At 46.8% G+C, this 27643-nt stretch overlaps 4 protein-coding genes across 8 annotated transcripts; 1 reads left to right on the top strand and 3 right to left on the bottom strand.

The window, feature by feature from the left end:
- Positions 1 to 40: 40 nt before the first annotated feature.
- LOC122371851 (alpha-(1,6)-fucosyltransferase-like) lies at positions 41 to 6897 on the bottom strand. The gene is made up of 11 exons (XM_043348589.1): positions 6843 to 6897; positions 6165 to 6431; positions 5636 to 5727; positions 5064 to 5235; positions 4513 to 4678; positions 4049 to 4235; positions 2885 to 3122; positions 2347 to 2532; positions 1843 to 1993; positions 1224 to 1410; positions 41 to 853 (listed from the first exon to the last, which is right to left on the bottom strand). The coding sequence occupies exons 2-11, from the start codon at positions 6383 to 6385 to the stop codon at positions 717 to 719; spliced, it is 1737 nt and encodes a 578-aa protein (XP_043204524.1). The 5' UTR covers positions 6386 to 6431; positions 6843 to 6897; the 3' UTR covers positions 41 to 716.
- A 210-nt stretch (positions 6898 to 7107) lies between these two features.
- On the top strand, positions 7108 to 10160 carry LOC122371850 (non-structural maintenance of chromosomes element 4 homolog A-like). 2 transcript variants are annotated; one of them, XM_043348588.1, is made up of 2 exons: positions 7108 to 7352; positions 8380 to 10160. In XM_043348588.1, exon 2 carries the CDS (start codon positions 8471 to 8473, stop codon positions 9341 to 9343), a length of 873 nt encoding a protein of 290 aa, XP_043204523.1. In that variant the 5' UTR covers positions 7108 to 7352; positions 8380 to 8470; the 3' UTR covers positions 9344 to 10160. The 2 variants fall into 2 exon arrangements, with proteins under 2 accessions (XP_043204523.1, XP_043204521.1); XM_043348586.1 differs by having other exon boundaries at positions 7158 to 7230.
- A 764-nt stretch (positions 10161 to 10924) lies between these two features.
- Positions 10925 to 17181, bottom strand: LOC122371849 (calcineurin subunit B type 2). Of its 2 annotated transcripts, XM_043348585.1 has the most exons (6): positions 16729 to 17181; positions 16489 to 16528; positions 13713 to 13889; positions 13291 to 13412; positions 12634 to 12756; positions 10925 to 12063 (listed from the first exon to the last, which is right to left on the bottom strand). In XM_043348585.1, the coding sequence occupies exons 1-6, from the start codon at positions 16729 to 16731 to the stop codon at positions 12016 to 12018; spliced, it is 513 nt and encodes a 170-aa protein (XP_043204520.1). In that variant the 5' UTR covers positions 16732 to 17181; the 3' UTR covers positions 10925 to 12015. The 2 variants fall into 2 exon arrangements, with proteins under 2 accessions (XP_043204520.1, XP_043204519.1); XM_043348584.1 differs by lacking the exons at positions 16489 to 16528; positions 16729 to 17181 and adding an exon at positions 14191 to 14432.
- Positions 17182 to 18425: 1244 nt separating this feature from the next.
- On the bottom strand, positions 18426 to 27354 carry LOC122371844 (suppressor of cytokine signaling 5-like). Of its 3 annotated transcripts, none has more exons than XM_043348576.1 (3): positions 27327 to 27354; positions 26353 to 26425; positions 18426 to 20611 (listed from the first exon to the last, which is right to left on the bottom strand). In XM_043348576.1, exon 3 carries the CDS (start codon positions 20600 to 20602, stop codon positions 19076 to 19078), a length of 1527 nt encoding a protein of 508 aa, XP_043204511.1. In that variant the 5' UTR covers positions 20603 to 20611; positions 26353 to 26425; positions 27327 to 27354; the 3' UTR covers positions 18426 to 19075. The 3 variants fall into 3 exon arrangements, with proteins under 3 accessions (XP_043204511.1, XP_043204509.1, XP_043204510.1); XM_043348574.1 differs by having other exon boundaries at positions 18426 to 20615; positions 27327 to 27349; XM_043348575.1 differs by having other exon boundaries at positions 18426 to 20615; positions 26879 to 27346.
- Between the last annotated feature and the right edge of the window lie 289 nt (positions 27355 to 27643).

Genomic DNA, 27643 nt, shown 5'->3' with positions numbered 1-27643 from the left:
GTGCCCGAATAGCAGCTCACAATTTCCCTTGTTGACTTAAAGTGGTGCTAGATCCTGTATTATACTCAATTATGACGTCATAACTTAACAGATTCACGTCATATATTTAGTGGTTGACATCCAAATGATAGCTTACATATGACAGAGAAGGTATGCAAAGTTTTATGAAGTTTGCTTCACTAGTTGTGGAATAACAAGCAAAAAACTTTTGCGGAAAGGCCGCTGGCCTCTCGCTGGAGCGTTTCCGACCAGTGTGCGGCGGCCCGGCTCTGCCCGCTGCTCTGCTGCGCCGGCCGAGCAGTCGGGTGTCACTCCGAAGGTACCTCACGGCGCGGCCGGCCGGTCGGCGAGTTAGGCCAACTTGTGGCCACCGGCACCGGCCGGCCGGGCATAGAATGCCGAATGGGCCCCGGCCGCAGTCGACACTCAAAGTCGCAGCTGTCGGGACGATCAATGATAGCCGACGGAAACACGGGTACCGGGGGACTATCAGAGGATACCTTCGAGTACCGTGAGCCTTCATAGAGCACCTCCGGGTAACGGTGATCATTGGAGGGTACCAGCAGATATCATGGGCCATTGGGAGCACCTTCTGGTACCGTAGACGATCGGAGGGCACCTACGGTACCGAAGAGCATCAGGGGGCACCTGAGGGTACCGCGAGCCTCAACCATTCGCCATTAGCGAGCCAGAGCACTACCGGTATCTGCAGACTATCAGAGAACTAGCGGCACCTCTGGGTACCGCGGGAACTCGACTACTCGCAGTTTGTCGCGCGTCTTGTACGCCGGGTACAGGCCCACCTTCTTTAGTCGCCGGTTTTCGCCCTTGGAGTAGCCGTTCCAGTGGTTACCTGCCAGAATATATGGAGGTGTCAGAAGCACGGGAATATTCTAGATGGATAATAAGTATTCAAAACACGCGACGGGTTTATTCGTTGCTAGTATCTAGCTCAAAACGTGACAATAAACGTATGAGAAATACGTCCACAACAGTTATCGGGTTTTCTCCGACTGAAAGAGTATTATGATACAATTATTTCCAAAACATGATTCCAATGCTGCAAAGCAACCATACAAGGGGTTTATCAAGGACATTTAGGCCAGAGGCATTAGGCATTCGTCAGATGTATCTATCAGATAACCGATTTATTTATCAGTTAACCACCACCACCATTAGCCCGTCCACACAGACTGCTCCCTCCCGACAGTGCTGCCACCTACCGGCGATGCCGACCGTGTCGCCGGGACTGAGCGCGATCTCCGACCCGTCGGCCGGCTGGTGAGCGAACCGGGCCGTCTGCTCGTGCGGCGACTGGCCGCCGTAGTAGTATATATCGTCCAGTGAGGTGAACCAGTCGGCCGCGTCCACGTGCATGGTCTGCATCAGCTCGTAGGCCACTCGGCAGACCTGAGGGAAGAGACGCGTCAGTCGGCGGCTGTGAACGCGACAGTCAAATAAAGTGCGACTGCAACTCGAGCACAGATCCACCAGTCAAGCAAATAATGCACGCAGTCCGCAGCTGTATAAAAACGCAGATACCTTTCCATCAAGAGGCGATCCAGCCAATATCTCTACATGTGAGAAGGAAATGAGACACCCGTGAGAAACGCGACTCACCCCCGAGACGACTTACCTGTGAGAAGCACGTGACGCACCCTCGGGACCGCGGCCCACTTGTGAGAAACACATGAGCTATAAGGCAGAGGCAATACTTGCGTGCAATGAGACTGGACGCCTCTTGTAAGATCACTTCCTACCTGGCTTAGACCTGTAGTTTTAGGGCCTTGTGTCAGACCATAAACCACGTCCTGAGATTGAGACTTTGGCACCGTAACTTGCCTGTGATGAGAACGTGCAGACCAGGTGATCGGTCAGCGACAGCGCGTGGATGTCGGTGATGACTCCGCGCAGCGAGGCGTCCGTGTACCGCGAGGAGACGGCTGCAGTCTTGGAGACGCTCGGGTCGCCCAGGAACGTGTAGTCCGGGAACCTGGGAAACAGGCGGACGGGAAACGGTTAGACAGCAGCCTTAGCAATTACCGTCAAATTATTTCAGATGATGTTGCAATCCACCCACATGCTACGGTCGCCATGTAAACTTATCAGAAATAAGTTGGTGCAATACAACACTGTTACACTCAACAATGATCGCAAAGGACAAGACCCGGCTGTGATCGGCTCTAATTCCCTAGTCCTCTTTCTACGATGGTCATTGTCACCTTCACAACCCGCGCTGTAACACAAACTGCTGCCCAGTCCGAAACGCTCTTAGCCCGGACGAGAAAGTGTCCCACCGCATAGGGACTGGAAACTGATTACTGACTTATTGACTTGGGTACTGACTTGTTGACGGCGTCCTGGAACACAGACGGATCGTCCGAGGCCAGGTAGACACAGCGCCGGCTGCCGTCCCCGCCGCCGGCCTCCATCTGACGTCGTTCGTAGAACTCGTGCACGTGCTGCATGTACTCCTCGATAGGGTGGAAGGCAGCCTCAGTGCCCACCTTGTCCGTGCGACGCACGTGTATCCTGTGTCGACGACGACGATAGGGGGCAGGTCAGTCACGTTAGCAACACGTCACACAGAGAATGAATGAGAGGCCGGTGTAACGGCCAAGTAATAATTGGTAGTCTGACTGTCAAAGACAATAAGTCACTATGCAGGATAATACTCGTAACTAGCAGAGAACCGCAATTTGATCTCCGAAATTAACCAACACATCATAGAATCATACACGATAAAGCCACTCGAAAAATTATTCAGTTTCAGCAACGAGGGGAGAAAGAACGTCGACGAATTTAACTATTCCAAAAATAAATTGAAGGAACGTTTTTTTTTTTCTCCCCCAAGCTGCTAACCCACAGCGCACCCTTCACATACCCGACGCAGGGGTTTCGCAGTTGGACCCGTTTCACGAACGCGTCCAGGTCGTTCTGTAGGTGCTGCTGCGGCCTCATCAGGTACCTCACGAACTGGGCCGTGAACCAGACACTGGGGTCGCCGTGCAGGCGGGCCAGTCGGTCCGCCAGGTCGGCCGGTACCGCGAGCGGCAGGTATGGCGGTCGGGGGCTCACTACGTCTATGATGGGGAGCGTTAGCACCTGGGTGTCGGCCGTGCCTGTGTCGGAGGAGGCGGGGGGGGGGGGGGGTGTCAGCCAGGAGTGAAGATTGGTCAGCGGCAGGCAGAAGCGGTAACAGATCAGTACCTTGACGTCAAATGATTGTAGATTGTGCAATCAACCCAAAGTACGCTGGTCAAAACAAGGAGAAAAAAACGCCCGATTAATTTTATACTTCTAGGGCTACATGTTGGTAGACACTAAAGAAAGGCCTAGCAAAATTACATACACAATGATTGAAACATATATTACCACGCCCTAAAAAGTGTTAAAACATGGATGGATGGATGGGTAAAAAGATAAATAGACGGAAGGATGAATTGTATCTTAGCAGTAGCATACCAAGACTTAGGCAATACAAATACAGGCTGCGGAATGGTACCGTACCGAGAACGTGACGACCCGTGACAGGAAGGATGATGATCCGGGAAGACAGTAGCGAAATCAGGCAGACGCAGGCGGGAGGTCGCTGGATGTGGCCGACGCCGACGGGAAGTCGATGGATCAGGCAGACGGTGCCAAGGCCACATAGGACGGCAGACAGAGGCACCTGGAAAATTAGAAGATGGACAATCCAGGGTACAAGGATGGAAGGCTGACAGGCATGATATTACGAGCATGGTAAGAAGTAGAACAGCTCATCAGGACAAATGCTTACAAAGTACATTAGCCTTCGATAATTGTGGCAGCTACATGGTTAAAAGCGTGTTTGTTGGTATTGAAGAGGCCACATATTGAGCTATGATATAAAAAAGATGTAGGTATACCAATGACCATCTAACTAGACATCAACAATGGCACTAGGCAGCACATACGTGGTATCAGATCTTTACAACTGCATCTTTTAACCTTATTTCTTTTCTTTTGTAGTAACCAGACGCTGCTTCACTACCCCTTAGGCACTAAGCTACTCGACTCAACTCACCGGGCCAGGCTGCCTTGGAGCGTCCGCCGGTGTCCTGGCACGTGCCGCTCAGCGGCTGAAACACCTGCTCCCAGCCGGCGCGGTTGTAACGCCAGTTGCGCGAGTTGAGAACCAGCGTGCGCCCCGTGCCGTACGCCACGGTAAGGCAGTAGGCGACGTGGTGGAGCTGACAGCCGAACCCGCAGACCTGGCGAAGACGGTCAGGTGAATCATAGAAGTGCCGATGGTCGGACAGCCGCAAAGGACGACTAATTCCCGCATTATTACAAAATTATCATCAGTTCAGAAAGAGAGAGGCGGATGGAGGATCTTCATACATTTACTATACCGATGGATGACATGAGCACAGATTCGGAAAAAAAATCGATGCAAGACCGTTGTTTCGACGTTGCGTTTTCAACGTCGCGTTTGCGGAAGTACAATGCAGCGGAGGCGGACACATTCCTCCAGTCCGAGGTACCCACCTTGTTCAGATTGCAGACAAGCTTTTTGGCGGTGGCGCAGTCTGGCGGATTCTGCAGAAAGTCGATCCGGCGCCGCATCAGGTCGCCCAGCTGATCGGCCTCTCGTCGGCGCCACGTCTCCCAGCCATCGGCCACGGTCAGGTTGGCCAGATCACCGCGTATTACCCTGGGAGGAGAGAGACACCGGCACCTGATGTACGGGCGGGTGTGCTGGATAGTAGGCATAGCACGTGCATCACAGCTATGAGGGCTATATGATAAAAAGAAGATTCAGCATGTAGTAGCATCGGGTAACAGAACGATAAAAATAGTGAGAACGTGAGCAGGTCACTGGCAACCATCTCACTCGACTGGAAGGTGGACGATCGATTCAAGAGCAGAAGTGGGGATTTGTACATAGACATTTAGAAACACACATGCTGACACATTTGATGCCCAACAAAACTGTCATTCGTCACCCCCCCCCCCTCTCCCCGCCGCCACGTGCTGGACCAGCCACCCACCCAGTCACGCCTCCCCCGCCTCTGTAGGCACGCCCCTCGCTAACTCACGCGTGATACTGTCGCACGCTGTCCTGCAGTTTCTCCAGCCTCCTGGCCACCGGCGGAGCTTTTGCGGAGTCGTCCTTGCGCCAAGCAGTCAGCTCACCGCGCACAAAGCGCCACAGCTCGTCCGCGTCGCGCCGGCTCTGCCTTCGCGCCAGCTCGTACTCCAGGCTAGGCTCTGTGTAGCAGAGGTTCGGACTGTTACTCCCAACGCCACCCTTGCCCACTCAGTGAGCCCAGAGGACTCAGGTGTTCAAACAGAGACTCAGTTGGCTAGCATCGATGGGAACGAGGATGAGCCAACATGTTACTGGTGGCTTGCTTTTGAAGTTAATACAGTTAAATAGGTAGTTGTGCGATTTACTTTACATTGGTCAGAGCACTAGGAAAAGCACTTTGGCAAGCAGGATTTGAAAGAAAATATCAGACAACCAGAAAACTTCATAAACAAGAGATGGCAGCTGGACAGAGCAGCCATTTACAGCTGCAATAAGGATGGTAAGTGATCGACAGCATCAAAGAGCTGAGAGAAGGGCAAGAAAGAGAAATGAGGGTTAGAGGACTATATGGGTACTCACCTGACATTGACAAACGCTGAGGTGCTTCAGCCAGCTTATGCTTCAACTTCTGGATGGTAGCTGTGTTATCATTGCCAGCATTGGCAGAAATCCTAAATGAAAATAAAAATGGGCAAACACAAATATGGGATGATATGACAGTGACATTCCAAAATTCATGTCAATTGGTACAAAAGATACCTGCCAAATAAAAACAGCTGAAGCAGACATTTTTAAACTTTAACAATCACCTGAGTTTACATCCAGTGGCATGGTGAAGTGTCTGTACCAGCCAAGAAATCATTGCCAAATGACTTCTGTGACAACTCTAATATGCATAGCTCAGTACCAGCAAATAGATATCATTCCACACAACACTTCAACCCAAGCTGTTACCTACTGTGCAAAACTATGGCATGAAATTGCTTAGAGTAGTGTTTAACACTTATGTGACACTGACATGTCACTTGCAAGTACACTAGCATGTAAAATAGCCATCAGCAGACAGTCATTCAAAACAACCACCAACCCTGAAGCTCCAGGTACTCACTCTGTGAAGTCGACCAGCATTTGCCGCAGCTCATCGTTTTGCCGACGCAGCTCAGCCAGCTGGGAGACAGCTGCGTTGAGGCGACCAACAAGGACAGCACCACTGCTGCCGCCACCGCCACCCACCAGTGACAGCGGGCCAACAGTGAGGAACACCACCACCACCCAGACAGCGGCCAGAAACAGCAGCACGCGCACATACCAAGTGCCGGCAGCAGCCATTGGCTGCCCTCACTGCACCCAGCTACCAATAAATATCAACTGGCACCTGAAAATGAGTGCATGGGATCAAGATCAGATATTGATATGTGTCAGTCAATTATCATTCATCACACACGTTGAGGTCATGCCCATAGTCATGTATATTGCACTCAAGATCCAAAAGATAAGTTGAAGACCAAACTCATGATGATGATTAAGAGGTATCCTATCTTCCTCTGTCTTAAGCAGTAGCAGCCAGCAGGGCATTCTCAGAAATAAGAATTGCTAGCATAAAAGTAAGCAAGAGACACTAAAAAAATCAGAATTGCGTACCATTACCCTGGCATCGACCTTATTTTAGCGCCTATAGACCTTACCAACAACAAGGCAAGATTTATTTGCCAATACTTTACCAGTAAATGCCCCAACACAACTCAAGCATAAAATAAGCATAAAATAAAACAAATATGTTACCTACCTTCGTTACCTTCTTCAAAAATTATTGCATGCAATACGTGCCTTGAACGCGCCACAAATGTAGCAATGTATAACACCAAGGATAACAAAATAAAAACATTAAAAATGACCTAAATGACGTCACGAAAAATTGGCGTAAAGAGAAGATCTTCACTTTTATTTCAAATATTTCTAAAGCAAAAGGCATGTATTTATATAGTCACCGTGGTATTTATGTTGTGTTGATATATTCAAGCATCGAAATGAGTACTTGTAACAAATACGAGATCCAGGTCTCCCCAGGTGGCAAGCGCAGGTTTATTACCTTTGTGACGTCATAGGTACCATTACCTAACTGCATTCCTGCTGCATTCATTTCTTTCATTTACCGAAACGGGTTTCGGCGCGAGGTAGGAGAGAGTGAGAGAGGGGGAGGTTTCATAGGTTTATTAGCGTTAATAGGTAGAATTTCGGGAATTTCCGTATATTTTTGTCCGAAATTTCTTACCTAAGAATCTTAATAAGTTTAACGGTAAGTGTCTCACGTATCAATTTATATTTTTTTCATGTAATCAGGGTATCAATAGAAATGTAACTTAAATCGTACTCATATTTTTTCCATTTCAATTTTGCCAAATTGATTTGCATTGACGATGGCTAGGCTGTGCGTGAACATGCTGATGGGTTTTGCACAGGGGCTTACCTTCCGTTTCTTTGCTGCCACGTAGGGAGGGCTCGGAGCTCTGTCCGGTCGCTGTTTTTATCAGCACGCTGTCGGTTTTCCCATATAGGGAAGTTATTGCTGGCTTTTCTTGGCCTCTCATTGGTCGAATGAATAGACCACGTGAATTCGACCAATGAGGAGTCAAGAAACAGCAGCATGCTGGCAGCCTGCTGATTAAAAAACTGACCAATCACCGAACAGTACCCAGGCCAGAAGACAGATGACGTGACAGGGTGTGAAGGTTTTATCGATTTTATAGACACTGCTGTGCAGCAAATAATCTTGTTTAGGCTCTAATGGATAAGGGAGCCCAAAGGTTAATATCAAACTGCCTTAGAGGCAAAAATTCTTGAAGGCAAGTATTGACGAAGATTGGCAGACACCCTCTGACGTTATCTTTCAAGGTCACCGATGTAAACAAACAGCTAAACATTTGGAATTTAATAATGCTCTTGTGATAAGAAAAACCACATAAAAATGTCTATACCTCCTTTGCGCTGACCCCATTGCGTCTGCCACAAATCAGTATCTTGTACAGTCGTCAGTCGCCCCAGCACAGAAGATAAGAATGGTACCAACATGGCCCAAAATGGCAGTTGGACACCATGCGCCATCTGATGGCTCCAGCTGCCTCCCCCCATCCAGCCCCCTTATCCCACACTGATGAGACCTCATCAATATTGTTATGGCTTATAATAGGTTCCTTATTTTTTTCTGGTGTTATGTACCAACCTATATGCAGTGAGCTTGTAAATGCTAGCAACTGTAATGAGTTGATGCAAATTTACATATCCCTCTTACGATGAATACTGATCTGCTGCTGTGGCCTGTCCAGCTGAGGTGCCACCACAGACAAGACGCTGTAGTGGCTAGCCTGTAGCCACGGGTATCGGTGACTCTGCTGCTGCTGCGGACAACTGGACACAATGCCGAGCGAGGAGCGCCGTCACAAGGAGCGGCTGCTGGTGCGGTCCTACCGGGACCAGCTCACTGCTCTGGAGGCGGCTCAGCAGGACGGTCTGGCCGACAGGAGCCTGCAGCAGCGGCTGGAAGAGGCCGAGACCCTCTACAAGAAATGTGAGCTGCCCGAGTCGACGGTGGCAGAGGTGGACGGCCAGCTGGTGGCTCAGCTGTCGAGCGAGCTGTCACGCAGCGTCCGCAACGCCAGCGCCGGGCCCATCACCTTCCAGCCGGCCGACTTTGCCGCTCGGCTGTCGGCGGCTGTCAACCAGGAGGATTCACTGACGCCCAACGCCTGGGCTGGCTTGGGCCGGCTCACGGCGAACCTGCTGGGGCCCTGTCCCGGGCTGCAGCTGCTCAACGGAACGCTTGGAGTGCCCAACGCGCCGCCAGCCGAGCGCAAGCAGCGCGCGCCGCGCGCCCGTCCCAACGCGCTGTCGGCTGCTGTGGCGCCCGACAAGGTCGTGGAGGTGGCCGAGCCAGGTGCCACGCCTCAGCAAATCAACCGACTGGAGTCGACGTTGAAAGCGCTCTACAGACGTCTGGGGAAGCCCATCAGCTTCTTCGAGTTCGCGTACCACCCAACAGACTTCGGCGTCACGGTGGAGAACATTTTTCACGCGTCCATTCTAGTAAAGATGAAAAAGGCCCGGCTGTACCACAAGCACGGGCTACCCGTACTGGAGCCAGTGTCGGGTGGAGCGGCCCCAGCCGGTGGTGATGCCGCAGGGGACAAACATCAGATGCTGTTCAGAATCGACCACGAATCATGGCGGCGCATCGTGAAGGAGTTCGGCATCAAGAAGGCGCTGATCCCGCCTGCAGAGGGGCGCCAATAGGGCGGCCCCTGGCGCCGTCGGCACTTGGTCTGCCGGTAATGCCCGGGTATCAAAGTGCGCTGGACGGTACGCGTATTTCGATGCTTTCTGCTCGTGTTTTCATTGAACGGCGTGACATGTGATTAGTCGAACTGTAGAACAAGTGCCTTTTGAGATGAGCTGCCAATGGCAGAAGCCATCATGTAAGTGCATTGTGAAACTGCATTGCATTTTGCTTGAGTACAAATGAAGTTTTCATATTTATCATGCAACTAAAGAACCATTCAAAATGATACTAAGGAAATTAACCTTACTGCTGCGGCAATGAAATCGTTTGAATTTAAAAGGCCAAACATTTGTAGAAGATCACGATTTCTCTATAGATCCTTGCCTTTTTATTCCAACTTTTTTGGTTATGAGAGGTTTTTATTTTCTTAAACTCTAAAATTATGCTTGAAATGTCTCACAATTGTTATCAATTTTTTGCGAGATTTGGTCATGATCAGTGTAAAAAAAGGTTATGAAAATGGTCTTTCAGTTGCATGATGATATGTAATTGGGCCATCTGAAGTGGGTTTGCTACATCGTATTACAGCTGGCACAATCGTATCTGTTTTACGAGTATCTACTGCTAAAGTGGCGAGCTTTTTCATACAGTTTCTTCACTTAGTCATGTGTTGATTTGGGCAAGCAATGATTTTACTTGCTTTTTGTGTAATTGTATATATGTGTTTTAGCTTATCATTCCAGACATGCGAGGGCTGCATTCATTTCCATTTAAGAAAATGTTATGTTAGTCATGTTGCTGTTTCATTTATAATACACAGTGTTGTTTTAACTCATGGTTCGTCGTGACGATTTTAGGTCATTTGACGTGCTTACTGTCAACTATCACAACATTCCAGGTCCTACCTCAGATTTGGGTTGCCAATGCTGAGCCGATGAAAGGTAACCCTTTGATCTTTGACACACTAGCTTTGACACATATTCTGTGCAGATCCTTCTGGACATTTTGTATCCGAAGCAGAGTGCCTTGTTTATGTGCGCACTGACACAGTTGTAGTTCGCTGACTGCGGTTCAGCGCCCGGCGGCTATTTGGTGCCGAATCAAGCGCCGACGACTCTAGATAGCTTTACTGTCCTGACGACTTGGACTTGAAATACTTCAACCTTTCAGTGCGCACTAGGCTTGAATGAACGTTATGCGCGATATGTGCGCCTTAGCAGTGGACGGCCACCTAGGGAACTGTGCTGGGTTGATCGCCGGCCGTGTCTCTGTACTATATGTCAAGCGTGGCGGATCCGTAAATCAAGTACCCACGAACCCGTATCCAGTTAGATGGCCCGTCCGACCCTGCCATAGCAATGCAGATTTGCCCAAATGTGTAATGTGTGTGTTCCCCTCCCACGGCTATCTTTTCTTGCTGGTATATGGACTTGCCGTAGGCCACGATTGCACCACCCCTGCCTAGAAAAGCACCCATTCACCTGCCAAACGCGCTGCTAACCAAACATGAGTTAAAAATTAATGTTCATCGGCGATCTCTGCACGTAAACATCGTCATCTGTCAAACACGTACCCCTACACAGTACACACAGACATTATTTGATTATTAATTGAATGTATTTGTGGCAAGACCACGAAATTCGCATCGGGTGAAGGAGTCACGCGTAAACGAAGTCAAAAACTGTACACTTCCACGCGCATACACAAAAAAAGAGGGAAAAAAAGAAGACAAAGAGGAGAGAACGAGGAAGAGAAGATAAAGAAGGAAGAGAGATGGAGAGGGAGAGAGATACCGAAAACAAAAGACAGACATTCAGGCAGGTGAACAAACAAAAGGTGTGAGAAAGTAAGAGAGAATAGGAGATAGCGTTCTTGGTGACCAAACGGCAATCACAACACTCAGAATAGTCACAATTAGGGACATCTAATATGTATGCAGCTACTATGACTGGCTAAGTTTATATAGATATATTATTCCCAACAAAATGTATGATTAATTCATCGCATAGGCAGCAACCAACCGCACCAGTTGACAAGTGTTGGGCACCAAACACAAAACCACGCTTTTCTCTGCAGGCAAAGTCCACCGACGACGAAATCGGGCATGCTCAAGCACGAAACGGTACGATTTAGCACCTCAGCCAGGCGGTGGCACGGCCGAGGGAAGGGCGTGCCACGACGGGGCGCAACGGCCGAGCACCCAGCAAAATAGCAGAGGGCCGTGCCACCAGCCGGGCCGCACGAATCGGCAACATTCCGCGAGAAGCGACACAAAAACGCACTCTGACGCAGAAAAGTCACCCGCGTACCCGCGGACCGACCCGGCGATGTCCTGCGTCCGTGCCAGTTGTCCCAGGTGGCGTGCTGACTGCTGAACAATGTGCCGAATTTAGCGGTGGGTTCCCCTGAAAAGCGGCGGCGGCGGCGGCAAACCCAGCCGGCCGATTGAAAGAGGGAGAGAGGGAGAGAAACAGAGAGCAATGGAGACCGCCTCCGGGCCCATCGGTGCCGGACGTTCCACTGCCACTTATATCAGGTGTTTGCCAGTAGCACTCCAGCGGCGCCCTTGTCGACTGTAGAACTGCGGCAGCGAGACGTTCCTGCTGTAACCGAGCTCCGTATCACAGGGCGGCGCCGAGTCTCCGTCCCCTTCCCATCCACCCGCCGCCGTGGCGCCGCGACCCTCTTACACGTCCACCACCATCTTCTTGTGGACGTCTGTGTTGCCCACCACCTGTGGATAGCCACAGACGGGCGGGGTTACACATCTCGCCGAAACAGTAACGCACAACGCGAGTCATTTTATACAAGGTGACTTGGACACTAGACCGGCTACAAAGACGGTCTCCTCGGCAGGGAAGTACGGGCACACCGCACTACACTCTCTGGTGGTCAGGCCCTTACGGAAGCTCGGTTTTCAAGTTAGTTCCTCCTCCGAGTTCAACTCCCGCCCAGCCGGCGCCTATAGATTCATTCATTCAATTTCAGGAGAGCCATGCTATATGAAAAAAAAAAACTGAAGATGAGCTCCGAATCAATGTTTCATTAGGTTACGGGGTTGTTTGGACAGGACATATTTAGTAATCGATGCTAGGAAAATGAATCAATGCCAATACACTAACAAAATATTTGGAGTTTCAAACAGTAACTTTTACGTCAAAAGCTTTTGCTAGACACCTAGAAGAGATGCATAAAACAAATCGAATAATTTGATCGGAAGCCGGTGCAATGGCACCCCAGGACCCAGAAGTGTTAAGATCATCTACTGATCATCGCAAAAAGAAGCTGAGCCGCTCACACGTACCGCGCAGAATTCTTCGAAGTTGATCTTGCCATCCTCGTCCTTGTCGGCGAAGAGGATGGTCTTGTCGACAATCTGCTGCAGCTGCGTGTCCTTCAGGTTGCTGCCCACCATCATCTTTAGCACCTGAGGACAGCACAGAAGACATCATCGTTCCAATCAGGATCCAGGGCAGCGCTTTACAAAGGCTTGAATGTTTGACCATCGCAATTACATCTGTCCTTAAAAAGGAACACATTCTTATCGTTCACGTTACGAAGTCATCGACAATTTTATCGCGATCCGTGGCGAAAAAAAAATTGCAGAAAAGCACGACTGCATAGTTTGGTCCAAAAATTCGCTGCAAGTATAATGCTGTACAGTGTACACAATAACTGATAATATTAGAAGAAATGCGATGAAAACCTAATAGGAATGCCTTCTCTCGTATTAGACAACCACAACGATCCTCAAATAAAACAGCTACCCAACTACACACAAAAATAGATTCTACACACAAACAATGTCTTAACAATACATTAAGCACTCATCATTGTGATATAACAATAATTCAATATCTTGCTACAAATTGATAACAAGGTGACACTCATGATTGAAAAAAACTTCCAATGCCAAGGAATCAAAGCATAAATCATTCAACATACACGAAGGAGACCGTACCTGGAACAGTTCTCCGTTTGATATTAGTCCGTCCTTGTCCATGTCATAGATACGGAAAGCGAACCTCAGCTTCGAGAGCTTGTCTCCCTTGACAGAGAACTGTGACACACCCTGGATGAACTCTGAAAAACATAAAACAATAATTGTTATTTACACATAAGTGCACTGACAAGACCGATATGCCAGCACTACTGATAAGCGTTTTATTCGGCATCCGTACATGGAACTTAACGATAAATTTGGTATTACTCCTCCAGCAGTTCATTACCATACAATCAACGACTTCCACGTTAGTTTAGCAAACGCGAATCTGCTGCTATGCCAGAAATGAAATCGATTGAGCAAGGAAAGTTAAGCAGCAATGTTGAGTCAGTATGCGCTTTCTAACAACAATACCAGTTTCAGGAGTGTTGAGCAATCACCTTTGAAGTCTACCTCTCCATTGCCATCTTCATCGAATATTTCAATCACTCGCTGGACTAGAGGATTCTGCTGAAGCTCCGGCAGAGACATAAATTCCTCGACGCTCAGCGATCCGGAGTTGTCGAGATCTAGTTTCCGAAATCGCTTTCCAAGGCGCCGAATTTCATCCGGGTCGACTGAAACAAACAATGCCCAACCGTCATCAAACAATCGAGTCAAATAGTATAGACAGAGGCAGAGACATTGACAGATACATAAACAGACAGAGAAAGAGCGAGTGCGTGAGATTGGGAGAGGGAGGAAAACATGCGACAGCAAAAGACAAAAATAAAGTGACGTAGGAAGTATGAAGAAACTCATTGACATTGTACTTGGGGCTATAAATTATAAAAGGGTACGTAGTATTGCACTTAGGTTATTTTCCTTTTCCCATAACGCCAATGGCAAATCTGGAGATCCCATTTGCCGCTCACTTACAAATTGATGCCTTGCCACTCCACATCATAAAATAGGTTTAGGCGCTACGCAATTAAATTGAAGCGAATGCGTTTCCAAGCGTTTATATTTAATTAGTCTTAGTAAACACAATTAAACTTTCGGATATTTTAGTATTTGCGCATAGCTTTGATCTTTCCTTATAAGCAAAGCCTATTAACCATATGAATTCCTGAAATATTGGCATGTCGCCGTCGCGATGTCGCCGCCTTTGTTTTGTAAGTGGCGCGTGACCAATCAATACGGATACTCTCAAAAGCTGAAAAACGGCACAAATGGGCCTTCCGATCGCACTCGCAGAGATCCTTCAACCACAGAACATGTATCCACATTTATCTTTATTAGACGTTTTCTCACAAGAAAACAGGTTCATATTATTCATCCTTCGTACACGGTAATTCAGTTCCCCGTCACGTCATTCACTGTGTTTATGACGTGCTTATGGCGTGACAAGTCATACCTACCTATTGGATCAACAACGTTCAGGCCACCAGACACTGAGCCTTATAATTTCTTTGAGCAAAATGCTATCAGATTTGTGATCAGTGTCCACTGTCCATGAATGTCTACGGTAACAATGATACCCTGCGTGCCAGAGCCCGAGATGTCAACGTCTTCCGTGAACATCTAAGGTCACTCATCTCAGTTGACCTATTTTCGCCAGAGATTCATTTCGGCGTAATTTTGAAAGGTTGAGCGACACATACTCGTATGTATTGGGTGATTGGCCTCCGTTCAGCATGCATAATACCTACATGATTCACACTCTGAGCAATAATCGCCACGCAATGTGTGGATCACTCATGATCATAAATACAAACACATACAAAACAAACAAAATAAGTAGACGACCTACGTTGACTTTGACCGTGAACCAGACCTTTCGCTACCGGGACGATATTTGTCTTACATTTCTTGGTCGCGCAAACCTTAGTTCGTTTTGTTTTATTGACCTCTGTCTCAGTGACCGGCAGCCGGCACGACCGGTAATGCCAGGCCGGCGGGGCAGATTTGGCCCGCGAAGTGGAGCGAAGTGGAGTGTCCGACCCGCGGCTGGTATCGGCAAAACGCTACAACTAATAACCAGCTTTTGCCTACTTACAGGTGTTTGAAGGCGGTTTATTCACTACAAGACACCGATCGACTGTCAACATCTTTCAGCTATCGCAATTCGCAACTAATCAATCAATATAATTCAGTAGTCATATTTTGCAAATTTTACATGTCTTGCCTTATATAGTTGCTTGTATCTGTTCGTTGTAAACTGTTTGTCCGCCTCGCCGATCGCGGTCACTCTGTTTCATCTAGAGTATAAAAAAAAATGTTTCATCTGGCCCGTACTCAAAAAAAGGTCACCGATTGCTGCATTGGCCACCAACTTTTGGGATAGTATTTCTTCATATGCCATCGGATTAAATCGTTTTGCAATTCCTCATAGGCGCACAAGTCTTCATCACGTAGCGTTCCGTACCCCCAAAACCCATCAGCTCATTCATTAGCAAAATGCATTTCTTTACCTTCACTAATCTTTGTCCCTAAACTGTCCAAATGTGTAGGGACTTGAGATAGGATTGGACCTCCACTGCCTTTTTGCAACATTTCACATTAGCTAAGGAAGTATTAGGAGGTAGATATGAAGGTTGAAGGGTGGGAAAAGAGAAGATGATAATTAAGAGAAGATTCAAAGATGAAGATTTGTGTGAATAGAGAAATGATCATCCAAGATCAGGGTATGTGTGGATGGCGATTTTGCACAAATAGGTATCTGTGGATAAGTAGAAAGAAATTTGAAGATTTGGATAAATGAGAATTTAGATGGATGAAGCAGGAAGAAAGATAATTTCAGAAACAAGTAAATGTATGACAAGTTAATTGAGAGAGGAAATTGTGGTAAAGAGAAATTCAGGACAAGACTTTGGCCATAGAATAGGTACCAGCTTCAGTATTATCCATAACCCTAGCCAACATGAAACAATGAAAGCAATCAGCATTGGTTCAACACAAAATACTTTATTCATCATGTAGGTGATGAGCAATGATATGTGGCAGATCTCTGGGCACTAACAGGGTATTAAAACTAAAGCCACAGGAAGCTATCTAAAGTAATGATGATCATAGATGCCTGAGATTTTCAGAAACCATAAGTCAAGAATGGAAAGACAACCCTATTTAGCAAACAATGACATGCAGCTCAAAGAAGCTGATTGGGTGGAGCAGCATAGGTCACCCCATATTCTGCAATGCATATTTCAGAATTCCCAGGTGGTGGTTGGTACTCACAGTTGGAGCACATCTCCATCGGAAGTGACGTTTCATTGCCCTGCAATAGGAATTTAACCTGTGGTCAACAACTCCAACCCAAGTTTTAGATATCATGACATGAGTAGAGGTCAACTAAAATAAAAGTACATGCCTACTTATTCACAGATTAAAAAATGATGCAACAGTTCATAATCAGCCTTACAGGCTCAGGCTATGGCTAGCCCCGTGACAAAGAAATCAATCAAAGTTCAAACTTACCATTTTCAGTCTTTGATGAGAACAATCAAGTACTTTTCAGTAAAAGACACCTTTTCAGTCAGCACACTAATCTACCAAAAATCAAAAAGAGGCTTCATTCAACACTGGGGTACATTTTTACGTCCAATGCTGATGCACCAGTGAGCAGCCTTTCGCCACCCAAGCTGTTTGCCAATATCACAAATGGACTGACTAGGATTCACTACAAGTTCGGCTTTTCACAACAAACGCCACGACAATATCCCAATCCTGTATCTTGATGTATCAAATCAATAATGCAACCGAAGAATAAATAGGATCACAAGTTTCCTCCTAATCAAAAAACATAAATATGTGAAAATATATAGCGTCGCATTCGTCTCAAAGAAAAGAGCCTCGCTGGAAATGTCGCAGTATTTTGGCGCCATCTATTGTAAGGTGATGAAACCGCGAGATCGCGAGCAGTACGCTTGGTGACGGTAGTGAACGGCCCAAGGCCATGTATGTAAGAACGGCAACATAACATGGGCCATGGCCCTGGCCTTTGATCAGCCCTGACCTCGACGGACGGTTTCTGCATCTCTAAACAATGCAACTATGCCCCCTAAAACCCGGTGATATAAGTAAAGATCTTGTGCTATCGGCATCAGCAATCAGCATGAAAGAGGTAACCATCGGTCAGTGCCCGGCGCCTCCTCCATCCCAAGCTACTCTTCAGCTGGAACCAACCACAGTAACGTTCAGCTAGAGCTGTCCCTGTCCCTGTCCGTAATAGGTCACACATTTCGACTTTGATTCACCCTACTTCTTTTCACGTACTGGTCGGTCTACGAGGGGGCTCAGCTGAGCGCTGTTCGGCAGCCGGCTATTTTGTGTGCAGGGTATGACGTATTTCGCGAGCCGACGTCACAGGCGGTGACGTCGGCTCGCGCGCGAGCCGAGCGCCAACGACAAACTAACGGGAACCCTCGGACACCCTCGGGGCATAAACCGCGGAGTAGCATATTGAGCGAGCCTTTTAAAGAAAATTCATATATTTTCGTTTCTCAAATGATAATCAGGGTGTCTCTTACCTTTTTACATATCATTTAGGCTTACCTTACACTTCAGTTGCCAAATATCTGCAATTTATTCAAGCGAAGGTATTTTCAGTAAATATCAATGGTATAGACCGAAATCTTTTCAATAAAAACTCCAACCAACAGAAATAAAAATAACTTAATTTATTCCAACCATTTCCTCCAAATAAACAACATAAAAACTCACTTTTACACACATCATTCATAATAAAGCATACCAACACGCCGCTTTTGACAATTGCGGCGTCGAGTGGCGCGCTGCTAGCGCTCTTTTTCGATCGCAGAGACCCTGCACGCGCGCGAGCACACTACGTCACGTCCGGGGGGCACAGGTATATGAAAAATCGCAGTGACGTAACACTTTTCTCGCTTCTCATTGGTCAATAGCCCGTTGCCGGGGTAACGTGCACGTATGTGAGCGCGGGCAAGAGTACTAGCCGGCCGCCGATCAGGGCTCAGGTCTTGGGGAGATTGTTGTTACCTCCGAAGTTCGGAGCTGGGAGCAAAATTCAAAATTATTGCAGATAAGAGAAAACCAGACTGCAGAAGATCAAAAGGTGAAGCTGTCTGATCTGCATAAATTGCGGCCGAGGGAATGAGTCAGCTAAAATCAAGATCACCGAAACAGCGACATGAATGTAAGGTGTGAACAGTATATTTCTTGTTCAGTTTGCTCATTTCGAAACAAGCCATAAGTGTTGCTCGCAATCCACGTCGCTGCTGTACAACACAGAATTAATCCAATGTACAGATTGAAATTACGGAAGGCTTGAGTAAAGCTTGAAATCACATACTTCAAAACATTTTACACACTCCCAACTCATTCATATACACGGAATTAATCATGTTCCGGAAGGCCAACTGCAAGTTATTCGTCCAAAACATTTGCAGGCCATTCTGCCACAACATTCGCATATCACCAGCACAATATGTGATAGGTATTCGTGATTAACGCACCGCCTGCGACGCATAACCGAGCCAGCAAATTGCAAAACACAGCGCAAACAGCTAACATCCGTACACGAAAACAGGTTACATCAAATATAGGGCTCTATATTCGCGGCCACGCCGCACCAGGATTGCACCTGGACCAGTCTTTACGCATTTGCGTTAGGGAAGCCATCACGGGAGGCGCCACGGTTAGTCACCGCACCGCGCGTCTGCACACTCGCGGCAGAAGCCGCGTGAAGGACGTTTCAGTACGGGCACGCCGGCAAAAGTCAGTGTATCGACACTCTGGCCGGCCTCTGGCCCAGCTGTGATCAGTTTATCAGCGCCGGTGGTACACGTTAGTCGGGTAGTTCGTAGCGGTGCACGCGCACCCGCTGTTTGTAGTGGTACTCCATGAGGAACTGCCGGAGCGGCCGCGGCAGCCGCAGCTGGTTGATGCCGTCGTAGTTGATGCACGAGACAATGGCGGCGCGGCACAGGTGCGTCAGCGGAAACACGAACGTCCGATTGAGCGGCCGCGTCAGCATCGGCTCGAAGAACATGCAGCAGCTGGGGTCCTTGTAGTGCTCGATCAGGCCCGTGACCGTTGACGACGCGTAGACGCCAGGGTCGTGCGAGTCGAAACTGAAGTTTTTGTTCCACTGTTCAATGCGCGCGTGCAGCGAGCGGCTGTAGCGACGGAAGCTGACCGAGAACAGGTACTCCTCCTGTGCTGAGTCGCGCAGCAGAAACGTACCCTCTGGCTTGTTGTCGAGGAGTCGCTCAGCCTCGTACCGGTCCATCTCGCCCCAGTAGAACGGACTGTTGACGATGCGCAGCAGGTCCGGTACCAGACAGTGGATGTAGTCGACTGTTGTGTGCACAGTGCGCTGCACCAGCGAGCCGTCCGTCGCCAGCTGGGCAAAGTGCGAGACCAGCAGCTGCGACTCGGCGTGCGGCAGCGCCACCGCCGCCGGCGGCGGCGGCTGCGGCGCCGGAGCCTGCTGCTGCTCGGCAGCGCTGCTAACCGCCACCACGGCCGACGCCGGCCGGCCCGGCCCCACCTCGATACCCTCGGCGATCTCCCGAGCACGCTCCTGTCGGGCGCGCTCGTCGAAGTCGTCGGTGGGGTACTGGTCGGGGTTGAAGCGCGTCAGGTCGATGATGGGCTGCCGCGGCGGATCGGAGCCCGTCGACAGTGCCGGGCTCGAGCCGCGCAGTGTCGCCGACGCCGCCGGTTCCCGACCGCCGCGTGTTCGCGAGCCTCGCGATCGGGCCAGTCGCAGGGCGCGCAGTGTCCGCCGGATGCGACCCTCCCTCTTGGTGGCGACAGCTTTGGCCGTGGCAGCGGCGGGGACCGCGGAGGAGGCGGTGGCGGAGGAGCCGGTGGCAGCGCCGGCCGCAGCGCCGCCCGAGCTCCCACCGGACGCGCTGGAATCGGCCGCTCTGTCAGCGGCAGCGGCTCGACAGTGGAGACACAGCTCCCCGGCAGCCGGCATGTCCGCCTCCACGGCGACAGGGGCCGAGGCGGCGGCGGCGGCGGGGCAGTGGCAGTGCTGGCGGCCCAGCGCCTCTGCCGTGGCCAGTGTGCGGCCCACCGTGCCGTAGATACCCTCCACAGGTCGGCGGCGCGGCGGCGGAGAGCTGCCCACCGTCTGCACGCTCACCTCACGGGACATATCTGGACGCTCGAGAGGCGGCAGCGCCGCGGTCCGATCGCAGTGGTGCGTGGAGTCAGTGGCCAGCGGCCGCTCGGCGTCGGTCGGCTCCGGGCTGAGGTCCACCGTCGCGTCGGCGTCCGCTACACTGCCTCTGGATAGGGTGCGACTGAGGGTGTGCCCCAGGTATTGGCGCGCTACAGTGAGCTGCCGCTTCAGGCCGCTCATGCTGGACAACTTCCTGTCAAAAACAGAGAACTGGTCACCGAGGTGGACCCAAACAGCTGGTCTGCATCACAAACATGGCTCCAACCGCTGCACTGGGGAGAAGTGAGTTGTAAGATGCGGTGGCACAATATTACAGCACAGTGCAGTCAGGCTGTCAGGAGCAGTGTCCCAAAATTATATTTTGGCTTGGGTGTCAGAGGGGAATATTCATTACTAAAAAGAGTGCTGAGCGTGGAAAATTGCCGGTCAGAAAGGCACTAAACAGAGTTGAAAACAGGGATCAACAATTTATTTTTGAATGTTGGAGGATGCGGGAGCTGCCTTATAAGATAATTGAATCAAATATGAATGGAGGTAAAATGTACACGCAGATGCTCTTAATTAGTAAAACAGGGAGTGAAAAATTGCTCTGAAAAATTGGACGTGAGAGTGGGAAATTATTTTGATTTGGATGTCACTTCCCACACAAACGGGCAAATTTTGGGACACTGGTCAGGAGGAAAGGCATCAATATTTCAGCCTTTACAGAATAGGGTGAAAGTCGATAGCTGAGCCAGCCACATGCAAAAGTTCATTACATGTTCAAGACATGTCAGCAAAAGTCCATATTCCACTTTCCAAATCCCGGCATGTGGGTGGCAAAAAGATGCGCCCCGTAGAGGGGGGCGCCCCTTGCCTTTTTCGGTAGATACCTTCCAAACTACTGCAGATATCGTCACCAAACTCTCAGGACCCCTCCACGCATCAATTTTACACATTGTGACCAAAAACTGTTCCAAAGGCATGATAAGTTGGCCACAAATGATGTTAGAATGACGTTATGTTCTGCCATTTTCGACCAAAAAAAAAAGGTTTGCTGGAACGGAAGAGCTGTCAGGCCTACAGCTTTTAAGATACAGAAAAGTATTAAAGACATTCAAGACGTAGAAGGTTTAGAATTAGCAGGGCTATAACACTGTTATTTTGGATATTTTCCCCATTTTTACCCAAAAAAATCAAAAAGGCTATTTTCGGATATTATATAAAAAATCCCCCTGCCAAAAGAAACTTCGAAAATCAGGAATACCTATATGTTATAGTCCCTATCGTTTTCCATCGACATACTAAATTTGAAATCGATACCGCTTTTTGGCCAAGTTATGGCGAAAAAACGTTCAAAATTGATGACACCAAATTTATAAAAAAATATTTTTTTTTGCAATTTTAGACCATATAGCACAAAACGTAGACTACAATTAGACTCCCCGTGACGAGCTGCATCGAATCGATAGGTACCCATTTTATGCAAAAATATCAACTTTGAACTTTGTCCTTATTTGACCATAACAGTGAACTTGACATGACCTTGACCAGAACGTAACCAAACTGGCCCCAAAGGTCGCCTAACCCATACAATCGCATTTTCATGCAAAATGGGCTGTAAAACATGTATCACATCACACATGACACTGGTTCATATTGTGACCATCAAGTGTGACCTGGCCCGAACCTCAAATAGCAAAATAGGTGTTTGACAAACAAGTCTCCATTGATGATTTTCAACATGTCCTTTACTCGATTTTACAGCACATTTTATAGAATGCCTGTAAATGATGAAAAATGCGACCATTGATCTGACCTGTGACGTCATCGTTTAGAACAAAGTCAAAAAATCAGGCCACAAGGTCGATCCCAGGTAGGGTATCAAACGCCGTTCAAATTTTGAAAATCGGCCCGTAACTTAACGAGATCTTAGGAGGGGGCCGCCCCCTCCCCCATCGATGGCAGGGTCCGCCGATAGCGCTACGGGACGCGGGTTAAGGAGGAAATGAATGCACTGAACACTGCACATTAGTATACAAATACATACATAAAACAACACACTGTACAATGGTGTTAAAATACATCTACATCTTTTATTATGTAGATTATCTTGTATTTTGCCTGATAATAATTGGCATTAAGATAGCCTGCCCATATTCAGATCTTAATGAAGTGTGAACACTTTAGGCTTCTTAATTTATAGCTATTGTTTGGGAAAAGGCAATCTTGTGCCTAGTGAAAAATATCTTCAAATAATTATACTACTGTCAATATCCTTTTTTTACACAATTGAAAATCAACTAGCAAGAGCATTGTTCTGAAGGACAGAAATCCTAATTTCATCTTTTTTTGAATAGGTGGGCCTTCCCAGAGCCAGCACTGGGGTTGAAATTTATGTCCTGCTCTGCTCTCAAACAGTTCAAAACACTTCCTTATTATTAACAAGTATTAATTTAGTGCCTTTATTCTTTCTGGTCTTTTGAACTGTGATTAACATGTGATAGCTTGGCACTTCCAAAAAAAGATACCTATTGCTGTCAGCTCCTTTGAAATGCCACCAGTTGCTGTTTTTCAGCCAGAATCTATGCTCTAGGTCCTAGGACCAAAAATGATTAATCCTGACATCTGTTATCAGCAGTGTTCCATTTTCAGAACTTTGGGTGGAATGGCATACCTAATGGTCAATGAAAACATATTTTCATCCAAAAGACAGAAAAAGGTGGCACTATTTCATCTTTAAAGATTTTTTTCTTGCATTAAAACAGCCAGGTTACACATCATTTGGCAGTCTATGCATCCACATCCTTTTCTTTCAGATCCTGCCAAGATTCTGGGAGGACGTACTGGGTAATCTTGCTCTACCTATTGACATAAAAATGGTGTTGCACCCTTTTGCTAAAATACTGAAGGTAATAACTTCCTTTTTCTCATCCTGGGATTTTTCTTCTTCATCAGCACACCAAACCCAAATCCAAATTTAGAACACCGATTATCAATTGTACTACAGCTTGTGAACTTATGAATACAAACATGCTGAAAGGCACTGGTAACCTCTTTTATTTCCACATCCATTATTAACCATTTCCTACTTCTTATTACAGCATTAAAGTAACTCCAGCTGTTCTCACCAACCATATATCATATTCAAACTTATTCCAAAGGCATGCCTCTGATATTTAGGGAACTTGCCAGACTTACAAAATTTATTCTTTTTCAGAATGTGTATGCTCGTACAAAAATGAAATTAACACACATTAATAACACATTCAATGTCACACATCTGATCAGGAAAATCTTTATCTATTAACAATTGCTTTTAAATGCATGCACACAAATAATAAATGTCTTCCACCAAGTAGGATCAGGTCCAGGATATACCCATGCAACAATATAGCAACCAAAATAGATTGTTTGTGACATTTAAAATTCAAAGGTTAACATGTTAAGGACAGCGTCATATACAAATACAGGCAAATTTAGTTTGATGTAGCCACTGTTAGATCTACAAAAGTTAGCCACTGTTAGATCTCAATTTTTATCTTGCTAGACCTGGTCTAGCAAGATAAAAATAGTAGACCCCCGCCCCCCCCCCCCCCCAGGAAAAAATCACACTTCCAAGGCCAAAATTAGCCAGCAAAATTAATGATTGGATTCCTTATGCACTGCTGTACTCAGGGGCAGAGAATTGCCATAATCCCAGGGGATGTTTTCAACACCCGGTGAAAGGAAGCGTCCAATTCCTATGTAGAAAAACACAGATAAGAATGCTTTCCAACAGCATCACTCTTCTCACAACTTATGCAAAGCAGTTTGTGTCTCAGATGTAATTTAAGCAGCCACTGGAGTCTGAAGCACTATTATATGTTGGTGACCTTTGAATTTCAGGAAGGTGCTAAATCACCCCCAAACCCCCAATTTTCAGTATATCAGTAGGTGGAACTATGGTCATGAGTACCCAAATATAGCAACGTTCCCATTTTTGGGAACGGAGTTCCCAAATATGGGAACGGGCGTTCCCATTTACGGGAACGGAAGGTAATTTTTCGGCCGTTCGCCCACTAAAACTCATTAGTGCATCACGTCTCAAAAAAGTGCACGCTAATTTAAGTATCTACTGAATCTCTATAAAATTATCTTTAATCTGACCGTTGAACAAGGAAATTGACCGTCGAATGATATTTTTAATGATTTTTTTGAAATGACGGAATGGTGAAAACATGGGTTATACTACATTTAACATGCAATTTAAAGGAAAATGAAGCGTTTTTACATTTTGAGGTCAAGTATAATAATTTTCGCCTGGTTATGAAGTTTCATACTAGCGACACCAGATGCTGACATATGCAAGCGAACACGCGGACAGTCCCGAGGTAATATTATTGACTTTTGGTCTCGGGGCGCACGACCGCGTGGAACGTCAGTGGTTTTACCGAACTACTGTTGTAAACTCAGTTTCAGTGGTTTAAAATTATTCAGCTGTATTTTATCAGCCCGGAAAGACATATTTTATTTGGATGCTAGCTGTTTAGCATTGTTTTATAAGGAGCGTCATGAGCGTGGTTTTTGTCTTCCGTGTTTCTAAGCATGATCGTTTTGGGGGAATTTCTCTTATATAGGTCGCTCTGTGTGGCTTATTTATAATTTTTATGCTGATTTCGATCATTCCTCGTGCCCATCCTACCAGGCCTTTTGCCACTTACACTCATTAAGAAAGGAAAAAACTAGATTTTCCATGGGACTAGGTGTTTTGAGGGTGTAACATATTCAGCGTTCCCATTTTTGGATAATTCCTTGTGCTCGTCAACTATCGGTGATAAACAGACAGGTGCTTGACATGTCTCCACCCTCGGCGCGGACGGTGGATATAGGTATGGAAGACCTTGTTGAACATCGCTGAGCGTTGTGAATTACGTAATCCTGCAGAGGGGGGCGTGCCCGCTGCGAGATCGACGGGAATAAAAGCGCAGAAGACCGGGCGAAACATGCGACGGTCTTGCCGGAAAGGTCATCTGATGATTGTTGCTTAACAATAATTTGCGGCGTTGGACATGATGCTTGTTAATGAAAAGAGCCCCTGAAAGGCGTCGGTGAAATCGTTCCCAATTTTGGGTACGCCGTTCCCATAATAAGGAACGCTTGCAGCGCCAGTGTACGAGAGCGTTCCCAAATTTGGGTTCGCGGCCCGGATGATGGACTGCTTTAGAAATAGGGGAACGATTTGAAACTACGATGGGCCTTACAATATCAAACTCTTTCCCAACAATATTGAGACAAATATCAGGCGCTTCACGATCGTTTTATATTTTTTGGACGTCATTTAACGGTTCTTTTTCTTGTTTTAAATAATTCCTACATGGCGTTCCCATATTTGGGTTTATCGTTCCCAAACATGGGAACGAAAATGCGTTCCCGAAAATGGGTACGCTTGACCATAGTTCCGCCTACTGATATGTCAAGTTTAGGTCCTAGCTACAATTGTGATGCTGTTGATACGAATATGTAACAGCAAAAAAAAAATAGGTTTTAGCTTAGGTTAGGTTGTAGGTTTGTAGGTTTTAGGTTGACGGTAGGTAGGTTTGTAGGTTTAAGGTTGTTAGGTTGTAGGTTTGTAGGTTGTAGGTTGGTAGGTTATAGGTAAGTAGGTAAGGTTATTTTCCACCCGTGGTTGTACTCTTAACTAGGTAGGCACTTAACTTGCCATAGTAAAAGTTTTTTCCTACTCTCTAAAAAAAAAAATACAGTAAAATACCTTATTTTCCCATATTTTGGATAGTGTGGAAAAAGTATATGCTTTAAATGAATTCCCCTGGATCCACCAGGGAACACAGCTGGCTAAAAGTTCAACAGTTTGAGTTCGCACACAAATGCAACCACCATGTCACCATAGAAGTTAGCTTGCATTTTAACGAATCAATAAAAAGGCACTAGAACCAGACAAGAATCCTTACCAGTAGCCACTCCAAGCTAGAGTGAGATCAGCTGGAAAACGACGGCCTTCGATATCCAACTCAGTTGGGGAAACTACGAGGCGAATGTCAAAAAATGGATTGGTCAATAAATGGACTTTTGATGACCATATATGGGCATAAATGCAGCCCCCGCTACTAAGGATGAAAAACGGTATAACAAGCTGGTACTTTCAGTATCGCGTCCACTTATTGGAGAGAAAAGGCTTCCCTTTTTCACTAGGAATTAGTGTGATTTGATTAAATTCGGCGAATTGACTCGAAAATGGCGATAGGAAAACGGCTTTTCTGCAGGTTCTGGGCATCACAATCAGCTGGCCAATTCAATAAATGGATTGGTTTTATGAAAGAAAATTGTTAAAAGATTTAATTTAATTACAATAAACAAAAATATTAAATTCTAAAATAATAAATTAACTACAATTAGAAAAACCATAAACAAAATAATAAAAATAGTGACATTTTTAAACCACGGTACTGCTGTATTTAGGGCCTTGGTACTGCTTACATTTTTTGGCGCGTCTGTTTCAATCCGCCATATTTGCCAATCACGGTTTGACCTTGCGTTGTAACTCTGCGATTTAGAGCCGCCAGTTAATTATGCACCGGGTGAGTGTAGGCCTTGTGTGGTTAAAAAACATTCTTATGCCTTATTTTTTCATTTGAATGCTAAAATTCATTGAAAAGATGAAGTTGTCTGATTTTATGACCATATATGGTCATCGCCCCGCCCACTCCAGCCGCTGATTGGCTAATCCAATTTTTGCTTGGCTCCTCGTAGTTTCCCCAACTGAACTACAATTACCTCCCTGACACACCTATGAATGGTAGTGTCAAAGTCACAAGCCCAATCATCCTTCAACTATGTCAAGCTAAGAACACGTTCAGCAATTGCAACAATTAATGAAGTTGCTCCAGATTCACAAAATACACATCCCATCTCCCCACTACACAACCAAGTGAAAACAAAGATGGCGACATACTGTCTTGCAATACCAAGTACTTGTATTCCAAGTACTTCTACTTAAAAGGTAAATAATGACACTTTTCTTAGTTTTCCTGGTAAAATGATCAAAAACATCACGGAAGGCCCTTAATTAAATAAAATCAATGCATAACCAGGTTTCCTTAGTAGCAGACGACACAACACTAAAAGCAAGTACCAGTACTTTTATTAGTGACGGGAAAAAATATAAAAATTGCAACCAGTAAATTAAACTTTAGTTGCCATGCAACGATAATTGGTGTAAATGATTGATATACCATGTACCAT

Source organism: Amphibalanus amphitrite, unplaced genomic scaffold (assembly GCF_019059575.1).
Source record: "Amphibalanus amphitrite isolate SeventyFive unplaced genomic scaffold, NRLGWU_Aamphi_draft 001284F_arrow, whole genome shotgun sequence".
NCBI classification, from domain to species: domain Eukaryota; kingdom Metazoa; phylum Arthropoda; class Thecostraca; order Balanomorpha; family Balanidae; genus Amphibalanus; species Amphibalanus amphitrite.
Note: the sequence above shows the minus strand (reverse complement) of the source record. Positions and strands in the feature narration are given on the sequence as shown.